At 35.4% G+C, this 21,247-nt stretch overlaps 1 protein-coding gene across 1 annotated transcript in view; it reads right to left on the reverse strand.

Annotated features, from left to right (window-relative positions):
* Nucleotides 1–16,850: 16,850 nt before the first annotated feature.
* LOC149807294 (putative histone deacetylase 1-B) overlaps nt 16,851–21,247 on the reverse strand; it is a 43,770-nt gene continuing 39,373 nt past the window's right edge. Inside the window, exon 16 of the mRNA XM_089964920.1 lies at nt 16,851–19,841. Coding sequence (XP_089821046.1) covers nt 19,771–19,841 — 71 coding nt within the window. The 3' untranslated portion in view covers nt 16,851–19,770. The remainder of the gene's footprint in view (nt 19,842–21,247) is intronic.

The raw sequence follows: 21,247 nt of genomic DNA on the forward strand, positions 1-21,247 counted from the left end.
AAACAACAAAAGGACCAGGTAAGCAATGTGACCTGCAATTATCTTAAAGCCACCCCCCCCAAAAAAAAAAATTCAAACAGAGACGAGTAATTTCAGCAGATATTGTGCATAAAGTAAATATTTAATGAAAGAGAAAATGTAGAGTTTACATCAGGCTCTGATTTATTTTAAAGGAAACCCATTGGAATGTTGGCTGATTTTAAGTTGATTGTATCATTGTTGAAAGATTGTTTTGACCGCTTGGTCATCGCAAAATCGTCTCAGCGCATTAATACATGAGAAAGTTGATTGGATCCTTACTTGATTCTTTCATCACAGGTTGTAATCCAAGCAAAAAGCAGAAAAAATTTATCAGACTGTCTGGCGGCTCTGGTAATCTTCGTTGTGGCGTCACTGGTATATTGTTACGTCTGCCACGCACTAGTCTGTACCCATGAATGCAGTCACAACTGACAGTAACTTAACCGTATCTTAAAAGATTGGTTTATTAGGATTTGGATGACTATATATATAATTCTCACACCATTCCGTTTGTTTGTACTCGACTGGCGATTTTAAAACAAATATTATCGAGGTAAGTTCTAACCTGATTCCAGAGGGTCCCAAACACTGTCATCTTGGTGCATTTCAAATCAAATTTCGAATCGTCATATTTGCTGGGGCCAGTCCATGTTTTCAAGCAATTGATGTGATGTAGTTCCCTGTCTTTGAAAATCTCAATACTTCCGTAACGTTTGGATTTACATCTCTTTGAGCATATGTATACAAGAGTTCCTCCTCTTTATTTCCTCCATTTGTTGTAGAAATATTAAAACTAGACATTTCAAATACTGGATGCAGACGACACAGTTTTTACTGAAACAGGCTATTCTTGAAACCAGAAATGGACAGTAAGCAGTCTGTTTGCTTGTTTATATCAGGAGTTTTCGTTTGCGTTGAAACAACATTGATTCAACAGTGTTACGATCTGATTAAAATCAGATCTTCGCTGTCCTACGTGATGATCTGACGACGATCGCTTCAGGGTCATGTTCTGGTGACCTTTGAATTAGGCAATGGAAATGCAGCTTTCAAGAATCTGAAAATGAATCAAATCGTTCGGTACACACTGATGTTCTTCATCCACAGCGCTCCTTTTCCAAACGCGAAGATATAAGACTTTATCGGTTTGATTGATAAAATTAACGATTATGGTAAAAACATAGGTTTCCAGAACATGACCCCTGAACGGTCGCAGTCAGATCTTCGAGATTACTAACAAGCTAATGTCGAGGAACAAATGTACACCACTTCCAACTACTTTCTCTCCAGTCGACCTGTTTGCAAATTTCTTCCGTGACAAAGTACAAACCATTAGAGATAAACTTGACAACACAATTTCAACTGACTCGTCGTCACCATACAGTTATGATACAGAATTTCAGCGGCAACCATTAGCAGCATTTGAACCTGTCTCTATGGATTTAGTACGTACATTCTTGATGAAAAGTGCACCAAAGTCATGTGAACTGGATCAAATTCCAACATCACTGCTGCTTGAGTGCTTAGATCCAGTATTGCCTTCACTAACTGATGTTATTAATACCTCTCTCTCATCCGGGAAATTCTCATCATTTTTCAAAACTGTCATTGCAAAGCCTCTGCTGAAGAAACCAACGCTCGACCATAACGATTTAAAGAACTACAGCCCAGTTTCTAATCTCCCATTCATATAAAAAAATCTTAGAAAATGTTGTTCTATCCCAGCTTGTATCTCATCTGAATTCAAACAGTCATTTTAGCAATGTACAATCTGCATATCGCCCTTGCCACAGTACTGAAACTACTCTTCTAAAAGTAGTTAATAACATTCTGTCTGCTTTGGATAGCGGAAAGATTACAGTCCTCACCCTCCTTGATTTGTCTGCAGCATTTGACACAACAGACCATGATATATCACTTCACTGTCTCCCGCATGTATTTGGCATTCATGATACAACCTTACTGTGGTTCAAGTCCTACTTCGTCAACAGGACACAAATTTTGTCTGCAAATGGAATACACTCCAGCCCAGTTAATCTATGTTGTGGTGTTCCACAGGTGTTTGTTCTTGGACCCGTTCTCTTCATTCTATACACTCAGCCGCTCTCAAGTGTCAAGATCATCATCCAGTGTCTCACCAACTGTGCGCTGATGACACCCGAATATACAAATCTATCCACCCAGCTGAGGTTGATGCTACCATCCAAGGTGTAGAGAGGTACATTTCTGATGTGAAATCATGGATGACATGTAACAAGCTGCAGATGAATGATGATAAAACTGAGGCCATTCTGATCACAACATAACGACTTTCTCATTTAAATCCTTTACCTCAACAATAAATATCAGCAACACCAACATTAAATTTACAGTCAGTACGAAACTTAGGTGTTACTCTGGACAGTACTCTCACATTGCACCAATATATCATGAACATATGCAAGGCTGCATATCTTGAGCTGAGACACATCAGCTCCATCCATTCGCAAATATCTTTCAGTTGATGACATTAAAACACTCGTGTGTTCATTAGTACTTTCAAGACTGGACTATTGTAACTCAGTTATGTCTGGTTCATCTCAATATCTACTCCAGAAACTTCAAAACACAACTGCTCGGATCATACTTTTAGTACCGATCAGAGCACACCTCCCCGCTGCTCTGTACCCTACACTGGCTATCCATTCGATCCAGAATCAAACAGAAAATGTATTCTCTGTGCTACGTTTCACTGTCGGACTCCATACCTATCTGACCTCACCCATGTGTACACAAAAACAAGATACTTACGCTCCTCTTCTGACAATCGTATACTCATTATTCTCACAATGAAACGATGTCATATTGACAACGTTCTAATGCATACCAGGACCCAGCAACGTGAATGAATTGCCCACTGAACTTTGACATAAAGACACACAGTGATCCCATTCAAGGGTGCTCTTAAAACTCACTTAATTCGACTGCAAGAACAAACTTAAAGACCTAATAATGTTTCCTACCTTAAATATTTTCAGCATGTTTTTTATGTTTTCTAATGACATGTTGTTTGTTTTTTGTAATCATAACATTATATATGTTGTAATGTTATAGGTGTTGTCTAATATTGTAAAGCGCTTAGAGCATCTAAAGATTAGGCGCAATACAAAGTCCTCATTATTATTAGTATTATTATTATTATTATCGTGTATAACAGCGGAGATCTGATTTGAATATTTTTGACATTGTCATGACCCCTTAAGGTAACAATGAGGTTAGAAATTATAAACCAATGAATGAAACGACTAAGATTTGTTCTTTTTTTTATATCTTTGATGTTTTCGCTTTTAAAATCGATAAGGAGTTACAAACAAATGGGAGGTGTGCGAATACTATAGAAAGTTCAGTGCTGACAAATATAAGGATTATATAGGCAAAATAACCGTGACCTGAGTCCCTGTGCTCCATCATTACCAGTAAAGATTTCACTGCTTGTTCCGCCTACCTAAATGGCAGAAATTGTTGCAGAGGTTTTACAGAAGTTCGCCCTACCGATTGATTTAAAGAGAATCTCTCAGCATATCTTTGGAAACCGTTGTACTTAATGGACATAATGATAAAGCGAATAAACAAGAACACGTACCTTAAAAATCCAAATCACACACAAACACACTTAAACGGCACATTATACACCCACGCCGTGTTCAACATTTAATAGTCCTAAATGTGACGCTAGCCAAATAAATCAGTCCCAAAACCTGTACTGATAATAATGGACGGTTAGATATGATCTCACCTATTCATTAAATGGTGAAATTGTTCAATTTGTTGCAGACACATATGTTAGCAACACATACGTATACATCTTTAGACACTTACCGTTATTTCTTCGCGTCACGGTCGGTTGAAGGGTCCTTTCGGCGATAAGGACAGAACGTTTCTGCATCAAATCCAATGTTTAACAACTTGTAAGTCAAGGGTAATAATACAACACTACCTTCTGTCACCATTTTGAATCTGATGGCTACATTCTACTTTTCCATCAGATCAGCGACCAATCAGATGCGATTTTCGCTCATTCCATCATTTGAAAGTTTCGGTTGTTTTGGTCATGTGACAAGACAAGGCAAATATTATGCCCCATTTTGTTCGAATCACGCATTAAAATTTAAACAAACTAAGCGAAAAGTCCACTATAACGGGTAATTTTAATGTTCTTCCCTGTTATACATAAAGCTGCTTGCTTCCCACGTGCACGTGACATTCACATAACAAATCCACAGACGCTAGAGTCGAGTCACATGACAAAAGTAATCGGAACTTTCAAATGAGAGTATGAGTGAAAATTTGGTTCCTGGACCCACCTGGATTTACAAATTGTGAAACATAGAATTTGATCCTGAAATATTCTGTACATATCGTCGAAAGGACTTTTCAACCTACTGTAACGCAAGAGCTGCCATAAATACTAGCAAGCATCTAAAATGTACACGGATATGCGCCAATTTCACAATTTAATGATTAGGTGAGTTTACACATAAACCATCCTAAGCATTGTCGGACTACGTATATGCTGCGTGTACCTTCGGCCACGGTATGCGGTCTTGAACAAAACTTACTGTGTAGAAACCTTATTTTTTTTATCGGTTCCGCTCTAAGCTTTATGCTGTGCACAGGTTTTGATTTGTAAAGCAAAATAGTTTCCTTGATTTTCGTCACTGGTAATCATGGTAATCCTGCATTTTATAAATAAAAAGATATTTTATGTTAGGCATTAGGCCTATATATACCATTTAGCCTTACTTCAGGTTGTATTTCAGTTTAGCATTTTGCACGGGAATGAATTTCAAAATAAATATTTAAAAAATCCAGACAAATGAACAATGGGAGCATGTGTTATTTTAAGTAGGGTCGAGGAGTGATTCAGTTAACACAGATCAGTTGTATTCAAGCATTTAGTAATGTAGCAGACGATGCTAGATCTAACTGACAAGGATTTTAATGGTTCGATTGGGAAACTGTTCACTGAGAGTGAATAGCTGGTTTATTCAAATTTTGTGTAGAGAAAGATAAATTCAGGTACTTAAATATACATAAGACAGTAGTTTTGTCAGAAACAGATAGGGCAAAAGTACCGAATTAAAGTTCTTTTTGAAGCAGTATTGCTAGTTCACTAGCTGAATTTAAACGGGTGCGGTACATTTCTAACTAGACACAGAAAAAAAATGTGGGGATCGTACAAGGAGGAAATGGTCCAAAAATTGGCCACTTTTCACCGCAAAGACTGAACTTTATGTAGACAACATTTGTTTGAGGACATTCAATTTTGTTAAAAACGGAGTATCGTAACATCGGCTTCAGTCTCTCAGAAGACTGCTATTTCAGCCATTTTACTTCCTAGACTTTATGCGCATACTTGTAAAAAGAAACCAGCATATGACTTTGTTTTTATTTTGTTATAATTTACAAATTCAATTACTGCACGTTTACAATTGATAGCAATGAACTGTCAACATAAATTTTCCTTGTTTGAATAACTGCTGAAGTTGGTGTGCTTCGACTAGTTTATTCCCGAAGCACAAGGGAACAGCTATGTCGGTCAGCTGTCTGCGTTAGCGCCTGGTTTCCCTAATACAATATATCGATAAATTTCACTCATGGTATCACTGCTAACAATATCCGTATTGTGCTTATTGCAAATGCATATAAAGTCGCCTTATATTTTGCCCCATTTTCAGAAATACTAAAAGAACAAAATAATTTTATAAAAATTAATAGAGCATTGCAATATATTAACAAGGGGTTAATTTATTTAAACAAATTGTATTGAAACTGGTTCATTTAGATTTATAGGCACTACGATCTAGTACTTAAATGTGTATTTCCATTCCAAAACTACATTTGAATTTAGACGTTGCAGGTAGGCTTGAGAGCAGTTGTTCCCCTTGTCATTGTAACAATATACTTCAATAACTATAGTGGAAAATGGAAACCTGTATGTAACAATATACTTCAATAACTAGTGGAAAATGGAAAAATGTATTGTAACAATATACTTCAATAACTAGTGGAAAACGGAAACCTGTATTGTAACAATATACTTCAATAACTAGTGGAAAATGGAAACCTGTATTGTAACAATATACTTCAATAACTAGTGGAAAATGGAAACCTGTATTGTAACAATATACTTCAATAACTAGTGGAAAATGGAAACCTGTATTGTAACAATAGGCTTTAATTTGGTTAATGCTTACACCAATGTCACTACTCCCATGAGTATACTATTACTTCTTTGAAATAAATTTAATTTGTGCATTTTATAACATTTGTATTTTAATATAAAAAAGTGTAGGTAAGGAAAATACAACAGTTGATTGTCACTTGGTTTAATTTACTTTAGTTTAGATGATATTTCTATAGTATAAAAATAATCATACAGTATTCGTTCTTCCAAACATATCAGAAATACTTCAAAATAAATTAACATCTCAAGAAGTAATGACATACAAGAATTGTAATTCAATATATACAAGTCACAAGAGATTTTCACATCCAGTACTGAACCACGTGATAGATACGGAATATTCGACGGAACAGTTCGTGGGAAATAAGCTCTTTTGGATCACCGATTTACATTCTGTCCGGAAACTATGGGGACCTCAATAACACCTTTGCACGAGGTATAACATAGATGCCATAAAAAAAACACAAAAAATAACTGCATGAATCCTATTCATTTGAACAAAAAATGGCAAGACACTTTTGCAATGCCAGTGCCGAATACCAAGGGCTGTGTAGTCTGATTAAGTCTCCTTACTAATAATTTACATGCATAATATAAAGATCACACAGTGTAGCTTCTCGTTGGTGTTGGAAAAACGCGAGATTTAACCTAGCTTGACATCTGGGACCTTTGTACTGTCTTCACGATAAGGGTACAAATGTTTACCTTACATCATAATAAATTTGGGTGAATAGAATGCCAAATGGGCAAGGCAGAAGACATCTTTTTTTTTCTCGATGCTTCATGCCTATTGCTGAAACATGAACTAACATTTTCGACTGCTGCCCTTGTCTTTGCAAAATATTCTTCAGTACTGAAATAGTGCATGCTTACAAGCTTTAATATCATTCTTCTTCCAATAGCAGTTGCCAGTTTTTGCCAAAAGAGACTTTTGCCATTCACTGCAATAGGACCTCTTAAATCTAAATTTGATTTTTGTGTTGATGAAGTATATGAGTGTTATATAAAAATGATATAAAATGCTGTACGGGTAGCAGAAACTTCGTCAAATGTTCTCTAACAGTGTTTTCAAACTGAGCACAGGCATCACAAGCTCAAGAATCAATCTTTAATATGATGCCAGTTTCAAGCGTAGTTCATTTTCTTTTTTGCAAGCTTGGTTTTTGTTGAGATTCCAAGTCTTCAGTGAGATGATTTGTTCTGCAGTTGCGATGTGTGCATCCTCTTTTTGCAAAGAATTTGTTGGCAATTGACGAACAGACTGGGAGTTTTCTGCTAGTGGAGTGCTCTGTAATAATAGAAACGAAATATGCTGTTTCTAGAATGATGGGATGACCCAATGGACTGTGATGTTAACAAGGCACCTAACACAGGACACACCATTCGACTCTCCTAAAAACTTCTCACCACAGTACCATACTATAAAACCTTTTGGACAAACCTGTTGTTCAACTTAAATCGATCTGAAATATACAACTGTATACATGAGACTTAACATATCACTTTCGAAGGTGAGTGGGAGTGGATGGGATTTTCTTTACAACCAGGATATTCCCTATTCTTAACCCCAAGATACTTTCTTTCTTCAACTAATATGAAGAATAGAATTCGTTCATTAATGTTCTACAATCAGAGCAAGAATTATATATTTTCAAGCTATATGGGAGCAGGGAACTCCTTTTTACAAAAATATCCACACCCAACCCCTTCCATAAAGTTAAATTGGTCGTTCCTTTATAACCAACCTGAACTGCACATGGGCGAGATAATTAGGACGAAATAGACAACGTACTGGAAACGACTGTCGATGACTCTACTTAATCCACATGCTTACACTTTGAAAATGGATGACAAGCTTGTACAACTTAGTCACTTATACATATGGATGTTATATATAATAGGGAGTGATAAATGACAGGAGAACGGGAATGCTAAATGAAAGTTTCAAGAACATTTTTAAAAAAGTAACAAAAATAAAATAAAGATCACATAGATTAAAAATAACATGTCAAGGCAGCTCCTAGTACCATTTGTATGTCTTTAGTTCGACCCAGCGACCTTCCGAATCCAAAGCGGCCGCTCTAACCACTTAGGCCATCGAAGCGACGTAACATAATAACGACAAAGATATTAATATTTCATGTTTTATAAAATAATTAACATGGTACACAGTCTCATCGCAATCCTTTCTGCTTTCCGTTCTCTCTCTCTCTCTCCGCCTATGTTGTGTCATTGAACCCCGTCCGAGTTATACCAAAGACTTATAAAAGTGGTACAAGCAGCTGTCTCGCTTTGCGCTCAGCAGAGGTTAGTGTTAGGACTCTTCGAACTGGTGTCAGGATAATGTGACTGCGTGGGACATCATCCTACATGTTTCCGGCATGATGCCCCAGTGCTTTACATCACTATAAACTGCCACACTGCAGACATCGTATGACTGGAAAATTGTTCAAGCTACGTTAAAAATCCAAATCTCTCTCTCTCTCTCTCTCTCTCTCTCTCTCTCTCTCTCTCTCTCTCTCTTATACATAAGGGACAGAATCCGCAAAAAGTATGGAGTGAGAGAGAAAAAGAATTTGGGCTTGGGATTAAATTTTCCTTTGGATTTTATCTAGTGTTCCTCCTTGGGATTATACTTTCCTTGGGATTTTATCTACAGTATTCCTAATATCAATGAAACAAAGTTACAATAGCCTGTCGACACTAAAAGGTAAATTTCTTGGTTGCGAGGCAAACGTACTGTAATATATTTAATGCTTGCTTGAGGGGTTAAGTGTTTCTGTTTTTTTTTAAATTTATTTTTCAAATTTTAAGCCTATAATTAGGTTCTAAAAACAGCTATTATCTTAAATATCAAAATTTCCGAAGGCAGCCCCACCCACCTCCCATACACTTTCTCTCACTGTTTTGGTTTGTCAAGCAGCAGATTAACAGACAAACATTGGGACTGACAGTAATAAAAATGCCCTGATGGTAATTCTTCCTTAGCTCCCAAACCCCCCCCCCCCCCTCTCTCTCTCTCTCTGGGCCATTGCAGCAAGTAACTTTTTTTGTCTGTGTCACGCGATCATATCTCGGGACCTATGGATGGGTAGTAAAAGTAACACAAAAATCAACCAATTCAGAGGGGAAATAGAGATAGTAGTGTTCTTGTTTGGCAAGTGTTGCACACATAAAAAGGGACAAATTTTGGTGTCATACATAATATGAGTGTTATACATAAGATATCATTAGTGTACCTTCGTTCTGGACAGAACAGAGCGTATTACAAATTATGCATGCCTCTTTATAAGCAGGCGTTACAGTCAAAATTTGTTATTCAAATAACATAGTATGAAATGAAATGACTTAAACCAAGAAATGAAATGAAGAATTCAGATTCCAAATGACGGTATTAAATGAAACGACGTTGCATGAAATGAAATCATGTAATCCAACAAATGAAATGATGAATTCAGATGCCAAATGACGTGTTATTAAATTAAATAATTTGAAGAACAAAACCAAATGATGAACTGAGATTCCGAATGACGTGGTATTAAATAAAATGATATAAAATGAAATTATTTAATCTAACAAATGAAATGATGCATTCAAATCCCAATGACATGTTTTTAAATGAAATGATGTGAAAATAAATGATTAACCCAACAAATGAAATGATGAATTCCGACTCCAAATGACGTGGTATTAAATGAAATGACGTGGCATGAAATGAAATATATTAATCCAACAAATAAAATGATAAATTTAGATTTCAAATGACGAGTTAATAAATGAAATGATTTGAAGAACAAAACAGAATGATGAACTCAGATTCCAAATGACGCGGTATTAAATAAAATGATGTGAAATGAAATGACTTAACCTAGCGAATGAAATGATGCATTCAGACTCCAGATTACGTGGTATTAAATAAAATCAGTATGAAATTTAAATAGTTTAACACAGCAAATTCAGACTCCAAAAATGTGGCATTAAATTAAATGTATGGAAAGTAAATGCTTAATCAAAACTTATCAATACTAATTGCCAAGTTTTATGGCGTACACACTAGACCTGCATCTTGTTTCCCGTCACTTTTTGTTGATACATAGTTGACAGTACTGGCCACACGTACAACATAAACATAAATTGGTATAAGTTCTATGTGTAAGAATCCTTCTTTTTCCACCACTGAAACACTTTTTGAAGTAAATTTTTTTTCTTCTTTTTTTCCCTCTGGGAGAGCGAATATAATTGTATTTAGAACCTCTGACTCACAATTGTTAACTCATTTAAACACCCTACTCTACTTTCTAAGTGTTGGGGTGGGGAAGGGGGAGGGTTAACATGTATTTTTAAAGAAATGCATAAGTGAACAATAAACAGGTGTATTCTTATGAGTGTTTTATGATGATAAAGACAACATATGGATCACGACTGGCTTGAAATAAAAAAGCAAAATCAATTTCAGCAAAAGGTGTATGCAAGTGGCAATGAAGGGTGAGTGTAATACATTTTATAATTTTTATTATTATTAAACAATGAGCAAAAAAGAGCATCAACGTTTCCTAAGTAATAGCATGTAACCCATGGGGTAAAGATAGATTCTGATACCACCCCCACTCCACACACACCCTCTCTCTATCTCCCCGACACAGAAGGACCGAAACTTGGGCTTTCTGCTGACTTTTGGAACAATGCTAAATTTAATCTGCTATCCATCGATCTGAGCAGCATAAGAACTTAGTATTTATTAGTAACTGAGTGCACTCACAATATCCCCCTGGAGAGTGAGAGTGCTTTTGTAGACACGAATATGCATTTGTTACAATTTAAGCGGCAAATAATGCTTCAATAAAATGTTTTTTTTTTTCTTCTGACCATGGAATTGAAAATTCTTCACTTGGATTTATATTTTCATCACAATTTTGAAGGGTTTTGTGAACAAGTTAAAATCAGAGTGTCATTCCTTCTTTCTTATATTGAACAGATTTAGGTATGATGAAGATAGATGGACGAGGATTCCATACACTTAAGTAAATAGTTATATATCAATGTGCCTGTCTACGTGCGTGCGCGTCTGTTATGTGTTTCAGGTCAATCGCTGCTGTCCTGTATCACTATTTAGTTTGGAAAGCATATTTGTTTTGTTTTTTAAATGTTAAGATGACCTTGTTACAGTGCCCTTTTATTTTAAATAATTTATTTTCTTGTACATGCGAAGCATAAGCGATGCGTATGTATCACTTTTCTATTTTGATATCAACAAGAACAAAATAATAATAATAATAATAATAATAATAATAATAATAATAATTTAAGAAGGAGGATGCTGTATAAAAATGATACTAGTAAAGGTTAAATCATGTGTGACACCAAATATTCTGTGAATATTTTAATACTTTATTGAATTGTCAAAGTTATTAATGAGAGAGAGAGAGAGAGAGATTCGTGCACATTTCAAAATTGTGTTAGCATACTTTAGGTAGTAGGGTTTAACGCAATTTCTCAGCACAAGATATGCTATGCATGGCGGCCAGTATAACTGGTGGATGAAGAACCACCAAACCACGAGAAGCTACTGGCAAGCCTTCTCACGTACCCACTGTAGCCGAGCCTTATACACTGTACTTGAACCCACAGGGGCTCGTTACAAAGAAAATTTGGAGCATCCGTCATTGAATCAAGGGATGGGGGTTCTAACCTGTAACAATACTCCAAGTTTTCATTGTAACGAGCCCCCCGTGCTTGAACCCACGCAGACATAGATGAGATGGCAGTGATCCTGAACGGTGAGCGCTTTAGACCACTCGACCACTCAGGGCCCCTACTTAAGGTAGTAACACCTATTTCGTTTTTAGATGTGGACATCTGTGTTTCGCAAACACAAAAACGTTATTTGAGAATTTGTATGAAAATTTGTGGAACTTGACATCTTCATCTTATGAGTATGGAGATGGGGGTGGGTGTTTGAGACGGAGCTTGAAATAAATTAATAAGTGAACAAATAAGCAGTTGCATCCATAGGAGTGTTTTATGTAAAGAAAAAAATATAGCATGGATCATGACAGGCTTGGGTAAACCTAATTTAAGCAAATACAGCTGGAAAACATCCCGAATGGTGAGAGTTATAGATAGTATTATAGTTGACGAAAGTATTGAAAAAAAACCCCAGCATCAATGCTTCCTATGTGATAACACGCGACCATTGGGTTCATCACAGACTTGGACAAACTTTCCCCATTACCCCTTTTCTTTCTCTCTCTGTGAAGCCTTGGAAGCTGTGGCGATTTAAAAAAAAACAAAAAAAAAAAACAAAACATACAGGCGCATTCAATGATGTGGATCAAGTCGAATCATGCTGATTGGAATATACAGTTATTGTTCTTTTTTCTTACGAAAAGAACACACCTGACAGGTTTCTCGTGGTGCCGATAATTACATGTATCTTGGCTGTCGGAAGAGTGTCGTCTGCAAAAAACTTAGCCGAATGCTGTAGATATGCGTATAGATTATACGTTTGGGCATGGCGACACAATCCGTCAAGGATAACAGCGTCACCCTGTGTGCATTTGGTTTGTTAACTAAACGATCTGCAGTCGGAACTTAAAACTGTAGTTCTGTTCCTAGCAAGGCTTTGTTAAACCTTTTTCTTTTGATACACCTTGTGCCACTTTCTTTCTTGTCATATCACTCAACAGTAAACAAGTTGACATTGGATTTATGTACATTATGTTCTTTTTATGATTTATTGTTATAGCATGTATTGTTATTATACTTCACATCATTTGTAACTTATACAACTTTGACTATCATTCTATTATTTCATTTTGAATATAATTTGAATATTATTTGAAATTTGAATATAAAGTCATTTCATCTAAATGTCATTTGAAATCTGAACTCATCATTTCATTTTGTTCTTCAAATCTTTTAATTTCATATATCATTTCGAATTTGAATTCTGCATTTAATTTGCTAGGTTAGCTTATTTCATTTCATATTACGTCATTTCATTTAATCCTGTCATTAATAGCCTGAATTCATCATTTCATTTAATAATGTCATTTGGAGCCTGAATTCATCATTTCATTTAATAACATCATTTGGAACCTGAATTCATCATTTCATTTAATAACGTCATTTGGAACTTGAATTCATCATTTCATTTAATCCCATCATTTGGAACCTGAATTCATGATTTTATTTGTTCAGTTAAATCATTTCCTTTGTTCAGTTAAATCATTTCCTTTGAATAATGTAAATTTGGCAGTGATGGCAGCCAATATTAAGTTGGAAATGTGGTATTAAATGAAATGATTTCAAGAATATATGCGTGATCATATGTGATTATATATGCCTGTGTGATAGAATGAATTTAATGGTATGTGTGTGTGATGGTATCTGATTGAATGTATCTGTGATTATGAGATTGCATGTGATTGTATGTATGTGAGAAAGTATGTATGTGTGATTGTATTCATGTGATGGTATGTATTAATGTGATTATATGTATATGTGATTGCATGTGTTTGATGACATGCATGTGTGACAGTATGCAAGTGTCATGGTATGAATCTGTGATGGCATGCATGCAGTTGTATGCATGTGTGATTGTATGTATGTGATTTGTTGCGACTCTATGGTCATACATTAAGCAGCAGAATGAAGCAAAACCAATAAGTATTTTGAAATATTAGATTGAGTAGTAGGGTCTGTCAGGTGGGGTGCATTGCCACATATAGTTGTAATAGATTCTTCAAGGTGTATATCAATTAGATTAATTCTTTGGAGTCATTCTAATTTCTTGTGTTCCTGTTGCAACATCAAGTCTGCAAACTTGTTTTATGTTGTACTAAGACATTATTTGAGAGGAAAAATGTTTGTTTGGATTGTTCAGTGGAAATAGAAAGTGCTCATTGGACTATAATATCATTTTGGAACTATCGTGAATTATTTGAAGAAGTCCTGGACAACGCCATGTTGACAATGTCACGATTCATGGTGGACCAGTACATTTTTTATTCTGAAAATTTATATGGAACTTTTAATTATTTTGGACTTTAATAGAACTTTTTCAGGATTGTTTTGGTTTCACTTCATAATACTGTTAAGTTTATCTCACATTTTCTTTTATAACTTTGCTCATTAAATTGTTTTTAAGTTTTACAGTGACTGATGTTTGACCTCTCTACCCCACAAATCAACAGGCTACTTCAACACCTCAAATGCATGCCCTTGTCAAACTTTGGTCAAGATATGTTGTCTAGAACTAAAGTTATTATGCAAAAGACATTTTTCGTCTTTCAGTATGTGACCTTGACCTTTAACAATTAATCATAGGCTTCTTTCATTTTTAACATGTTAAGTAATCCACAAACTTTGATGAAGGTATATGGTCCAGAGACCATTTTTCTTCTGTCACTCATAATGACCCTTGGCCTTTGGACTTCCAAATCGACATGCTTCTTACTTACTCCAGGTGCAAGCCATCCACACAGATTGGTATCCCCTAGTTGGGTGAAGGGATGCAGAATAGGTCCAATATGCCCTCCTGCATGTCGTAAGTGGCAACTAATGGAGGCATGAACTGCAGTGACCCAGTAGTTAGCATGCTGGACTTGCAGTCAAAAGGGTAGTCTAGAATCCTACAAGTGGATCAGCATGAATAAGGTATGGTAGCATGTCCTTGGGCAATGTACTTAACTTGAACTGCCATGGTATAAAATAACTTACTAGTGATGCTGTGTCATAAACCATAAAACTAAACCATGTTTGGTGACTGTAGATGGTGGAAAACTAGTGTTATTGTGCAGAAAGCATTTTTATTCATTCAGTCAGGACACTGACCTTTTTGAACTTTTGAACTTGAAATTGATATGGTTCTTCCTTACCTCAAGTGCTAACCAACCAAACTGCAAAGAAACTTTCAATCACAGTGACCTTAATCTGTGACCTTTAGAGCCTGAAACCAAAAGGGTTCCTCCTCATCAAGTACAAGGGATATACAAAGTCTGGCAATTGTAGATGGTGTTAAGTTAATGTGCCAAAACAATATGTCATCTTTTAGTCAACATGACCTTGATCTTTGACCTCTTCATCCTGAATTTGATGGGATTCTACCTTACCCCAAATGCAAGCCATCAACAAAGTATGGTAAATGAAGATTCTGACAACCCGAGCACTGTGCAGAAACAAAATTGTTAAAGGACATGCTTGGTGGAATATAAAAAACATAATTATGTAAAATCCCTATTGTAGGACAAGATTACAGGGGTGGATGCTAACGCTAATGCTGCCCTTTAAATCATATGTATTCTCCCCAAAATCATAGAAGCATATTACCAAGGATTCCTGTTTTCCAAAGTGCTAAGAATATATTTCCCCCACTCTTGTTAGATTTTAAAATCTTACCTCATGTGGCCGTTACCCGACTTTATCAGAATAGCATGTAGACTATAAAGCATTGCGACTCTGACAGATTATAACATTGTCATTGTCATGATGTCACAATCATCAGGTAATATTTTACAATTATCAGAAACAATGTATCTGCATTTGAACCATATACTCTAGGAGTTCACACCTAATTCTTTTGCGCAAACCAAATGTTACACTTTTGAAAAGATAAAAAATATTCCCATTGATATTTTGCAATTGTAAAATTTTATTTATACTAATGGTGTACCATAATATTTTATTATCTCTAATTTTAACCAGGAATGTAAACAGTCATTGGAAGGGACTCGTGCTCAACTGACCAAAAAGAACTTCTACAAATCCAAGATAAGTCCGTTTCTTCTTGATAATGACAAAGTTTTGAAGAAATCTGATATATTTGAGTATACTGACTGTACAATCACTTACATTTTCGTTTAGGACCAACTAGATATAAGAAGTTGTTTGCTGAAAACCCATGTCCAGATGACCAGCCATTCAAAAATAGCAGCAATAACAAGATTTCCAAGATGGCTGTAATGGTAGCCATATAGAATCTCAGATGCATTAACAAGAATTCTGGTGAAAACCCCACGTTAACGTAACTTTCTGTTCAGGAGGAGTGATAACAAGATTATAAAGATAGTGGTCATGGTGACAATTTTCATTTAGGACCAACATGACATAATAAGAAGTCTCTTGGTGAAAACAGTGTTTAAATGACCATCCAATCAGGTATGACAAGATTTTTAAGATGGCTCTTGTAGTGGCCATATTGGATAGCCAAGCAATACTACTTTCATTTAGGATTAACTAGACCCTGGGATTAGCATGTGTACAAAGTTTCATGGCAAAAATCTAATTAGTTATTGAGGAGTAGTGTTAACAAACATACAGACAGGAAGATGGACGACAGTAACAGATGCAAGACCACTGGCAATCACAAACTCTCCTGGTCTATGGCCGTTAGACCTAAAAATGTATGTTGATGCGAGATAAGAAAATCCCACTCTCTGATTGAAAATCACTGAGCAGGAACTTGGCAAGCCTCATTTCTGCCCACATAAATATTCTTGGTTGGAATTTCCCCATCCCACATTAATACATGACAAATTCTGTTGGTACTTTTCATAATGCAAATTTTTTAATACAAGTTGGGTTATTAAAAAGCAAGCAAATGTTATTATTATTTCAATACTTTTATTAATGGTCCATGAAAATGTGAAAATGATTTTTATTTTTTTTAAATTACACATATACGAAACATGGTTGTGAATCTGTACAAAAACAAAATTCAATTTTATTCAATGAACTGGATAAACATTTACCATACATACAAACCCTTTCCTCAGCACAGCTAAGCCTTTTGCACTTTGTATGTTTAAAGTAATTGTGACTTAAGTACTGCCGAACTAGTGTCATGTTATTATTGCACTTGGGGTTTACACCTGTATCCAAACATACAATCATTTACAGCAAGTATCTTATGGTATAAAATATACCATAAAATACTTGCTTACAAGTCAGCTCCAACTATGAACTTCATGGTCCCAGATCTGTCATTACATAATGCTCCTTACAATCTGGATCTCTGCAGTACATTTGGAGTAATCAGTAGAACAAAGACCCTAATCTGCCTATGCATAATGTGATGGCAGATGGGGGTCTATGTTCTTTGTAGTTGGACTTACTTAAAAGTGAGTACATGGTACCAGCCCTTGACCTTTAATCTTTCTTATAGATATTTCCTGATGTATAGAAAACTGCAGCTGTGTGTACCTGGCATTTACTTTACGTATTAACTTATAAGTTGAGTCCAATTGCAAAGATTGTGATCAGAAGTGGCATAATGTGACTGCAGATCAGGGTCTATATTGTTTGTTCTATTGATTAGTCAATTAATTTTTCATTTATCACCAATTCATTTTTCAGCTATTAATTTTTCATTTATCATCTCAGAATTCAGAGTTTGCTTTTACTGCTTGTTTCATCCATCATTTCCTTTTGTTCTACTCAATGCAACAAAATGGAAATGGATTTGCAGAAGTCAGGTTTTCTGTTTTACTGTAATGAGAAGAACAGCTTTCATATCTTGCCTTGTTAAAAGTGCACTTTAATGAAATAGTGAAATGCACAGAACATGGCATTAATTTATAATAAATTAAAATATAACTGACTTCAAAAAGTGAGAAAATCTAGTTTTAGAGCATCTGGCTGCAAATTTGTTTTCTTTCCCTCATTCAAAATGCATTCATTATTTTACTTGCATTCATTGGCATATTGTTTTTCCCTGTAATGCTATTCATTTCAGGGTATGTGTGATGCATTCAGTTTTCATTGTATGTATGTGAATTTGGTAACCTATTGCAATACATCATGCTTCTACTCTAGACAGTATTATATTTTATTTCAAGTGAAACCCAAAGGTTATAATAACAATCGTCAACTTCATGTGATAACCCAAGGTTAAGATAGCATTAATTCGTCAACTTCATGTAACACCTCAAGGTTATGACAACATTAATTTGTTGACTTGATGTCATACTCCTGGTAGAGAGTAACATTAATTTGTCACCTTAATGTGATACCACTGAATTATGATAACCTTAATTTGTCTACTTCATGTAATACACCTGGGTTAGAATAACATCATTTTGTCAATGTCATGTCATACTAATGAGTTAGGATAATATTTATTTGTCACCATAATGTGATACCACTGAATTATGATAACCTTAATTTGTCTACTTCATGTAATAAACCTGGGTGAGAATAACATCATTTTGTCAATGTCATGTCATACCAATGAGTTAACTTCATGTGATACCTCAATGTCAGAATAAACTTTCTCAACTTCATGTGATAACCTGGGTTTAGCATAACATTAATTTATCACCTTTATATAATACTACTGGGTTAGGATAACATTAATTGGCCAACTTCATGCGATTGATAAATAAAGGAATTGGTTTTTCAAACACACCAGTTTCATGCAATATCATTGTGCAGGTATTTCTAATCATAACTTACCACAAAAATGTTATTGAAACATACTTCAATATGTTTTATGTCAAGATGCTTTTGACATACCACTAGACAAAATCTATAGAACTTTTGAAATGCTTTACAAAATTATTTGGGAACAACAAATAATAGTCATAAAAAAAACAGCCATACCCCAAAAAATAAACAACCATTTTTAACCCAAAAATTTGCCACTACCATACCCTACAAGAAAAAACTCACGAATTGGTCAATGCATGGTCACAATAATTTATAACTTATTTATATTTAAGGACCTATCAATGTTTAAATCTGGAAAGCCATATGATCTCTCTTGAAATTGTCTGAATAACTAGATTTGTGTATGTCAAACATATATGCCCTCATTGCCGACTAAAATAGCAGGAGTCCAACAAATAAAAAACCTTTAGAAAAACTTGAAAAATTGCATCAAGATCTGATTAGGTCATCTATTTATTCATTCAAACATATAAACCAAACTTCCTTTGTCTAACAAGTGTGATAATTGCTAATTGTGCCTGCAAAATGTTTGTCCAACAAAAGTCCAAAGTTTAAAAATGTGTAAAAATAAATTCCTGGTAAAGCTTGAAAATTTTCTCAAGTCATCTGCTTATGACTAGTGTGTAAAATTTCAGGAGTCTTAAGTCCAACCAAGTTATTATGCTAAAATGGATTGGAAATATAAATGTGGATGAACATTTAGTGCACCAGGGGCATATGAACATTCTGATACAGAACCATGTTGCTTTTACAAGCATCTGGTCAAACTGATACTTTTATCTCTTTTTATTCTATTCTAATCTCCCTGAATGTAACTTTTTCTTGAGATACAGACCATATGAATCTCATTTGTTGCCTCCTCCCCCACACGAACAACAATTCTGTGACTGGAAATAACAATGTCCATCAAAACTTTTTCCTTTATTGCTAGTAATAAACAAGGTCATGAAATGATAACCCAACATAAGACATGTCATAAAACACAACCTTGCTAAACACCACTCTCGAATAAAATCTAGATGTTTTCATTTATTCAAAGAAATGCTTTATTTGTAGTTATCATATGCACAAAATTATCACTGATCCATTTTCTCTGGTTCCAGCTTTTCATTCTTCTCAGAATCCTTACTCTTCTCTAAGTCAGCATCTGTAATTTCAATAAGTTACAAGTGAAAATACAATTTATGACATTAAATGCATCAACAATTCCAGCATCTTTGCTAGTCAAGGGTCATCAGTCTACTGTTTTCTGCATCAACCTCTGGCTTACTTAGCTAGCTGAAACGGTGTTTTGAACAAGGGCCCGTAGCAAGTGAAATCAACTACCCAATGAGAGAAAGCTTATTATGTGACCTGTTAGGTATTTCGATGATGTCCACAGGCAATGACTTGTAATTAAAGGCTGCTTACAATGTTAAATTGAGAAAACTTGCTTGTGGCGTGTTGTTGCACACAGATGTCACTATAATTATTCATAAGAATCACCAACATTTAAATCGTAAAATTTAACAAGGATCTGACTGTACAACTTTCTTACATCTGCATCGAATCAGAAGCAGTGCCATGGATACTGACTGCTCTGGTGGCCAATGGTTAGAGCCTCCACCTCAGAAGTGGGAGGTCATGGGTTTGAACCCATGCCGAGTCATACCAAAGACTTACAAAAATGGTACTAACAGCTACCTCGCTAGACGCTCAACATTAAAAAGTTAGTGTTAGGACTGGTCGGCCTGGTGTCAGGATAATGTAACTGGGTGGGATGTCATGCTACATGTCTGCGGCATGAGGCCCCATTGCTAGAAATCACTACAGACTGCCATACTGCAGACATCTTAATGATATGACTGAACAATTGTTAGAGCTATGTTAAAAATCCAAATCACACACCATAGACACTGTTTCAGCTACCTAATATGTCAAGGGTAGATGTGAAATGAAGTGGATCAACAACCCATGGTTTGTTAAGATGCAGTACCAGTTAATTTGGTTTTTTTCTTCTTTCTACAAAGGTTTTGAAATCTGAATAAAAAACCTGAATATGTATTTTAATCTCATCAAGTCCCAGTATTGATTGAAAAACTAGTGCGAGTGACCACCTGCTTAATGTGACCAGAGAAATTAACTTCTGGCATAATATGTTTCAATACTGCTATGAATAACCACATTATAAAACCAGAAAAACAAATACTACGAACCCTTATTTAATCCTTTGTAACCATGACTACGTAGTAGAGGCTGCAAGATGAGTTCAGTTGTTTCTAACAGATATGCTGGTTACCAGTTTTGTTAGAATTGTAAGGTAAAGTTGTATGCAGAAGACAACAAACCAGACTTACATGTCAGACTGCCATTATAGTGCCACACGCATCAAAATCTGTGTTACAATTAAACATTCAGTCTTCAAAGGATTGCCAATCATGTATGCTTACTTGTTGTGAAAACCCAAACAATACATATAACGTCATCCTGCAATCTTCACTGTAGCGTCATTTGTCTGTTGAGATGACCATACATAACTCATATTCAGTTATCTGCATTCTCTGGATGAATTAA

This window comes from Sinohyriopsis cumingii, chromosome 1, assembly GCF_028554795.1.
Source record: "Sinohyriopsis cumingii isolate HCF-2022 chromosome 1, ASM2855479v2, whole genome shotgun sequence".
In the NCBI taxonomy this organism is placed as follows: domain Eukaryota; kingdom Metazoa; phylum Mollusca; class Bivalvia; order Unionida; family Unionidae; genus Sinohyriopsis; species Sinohyriopsis cumingii.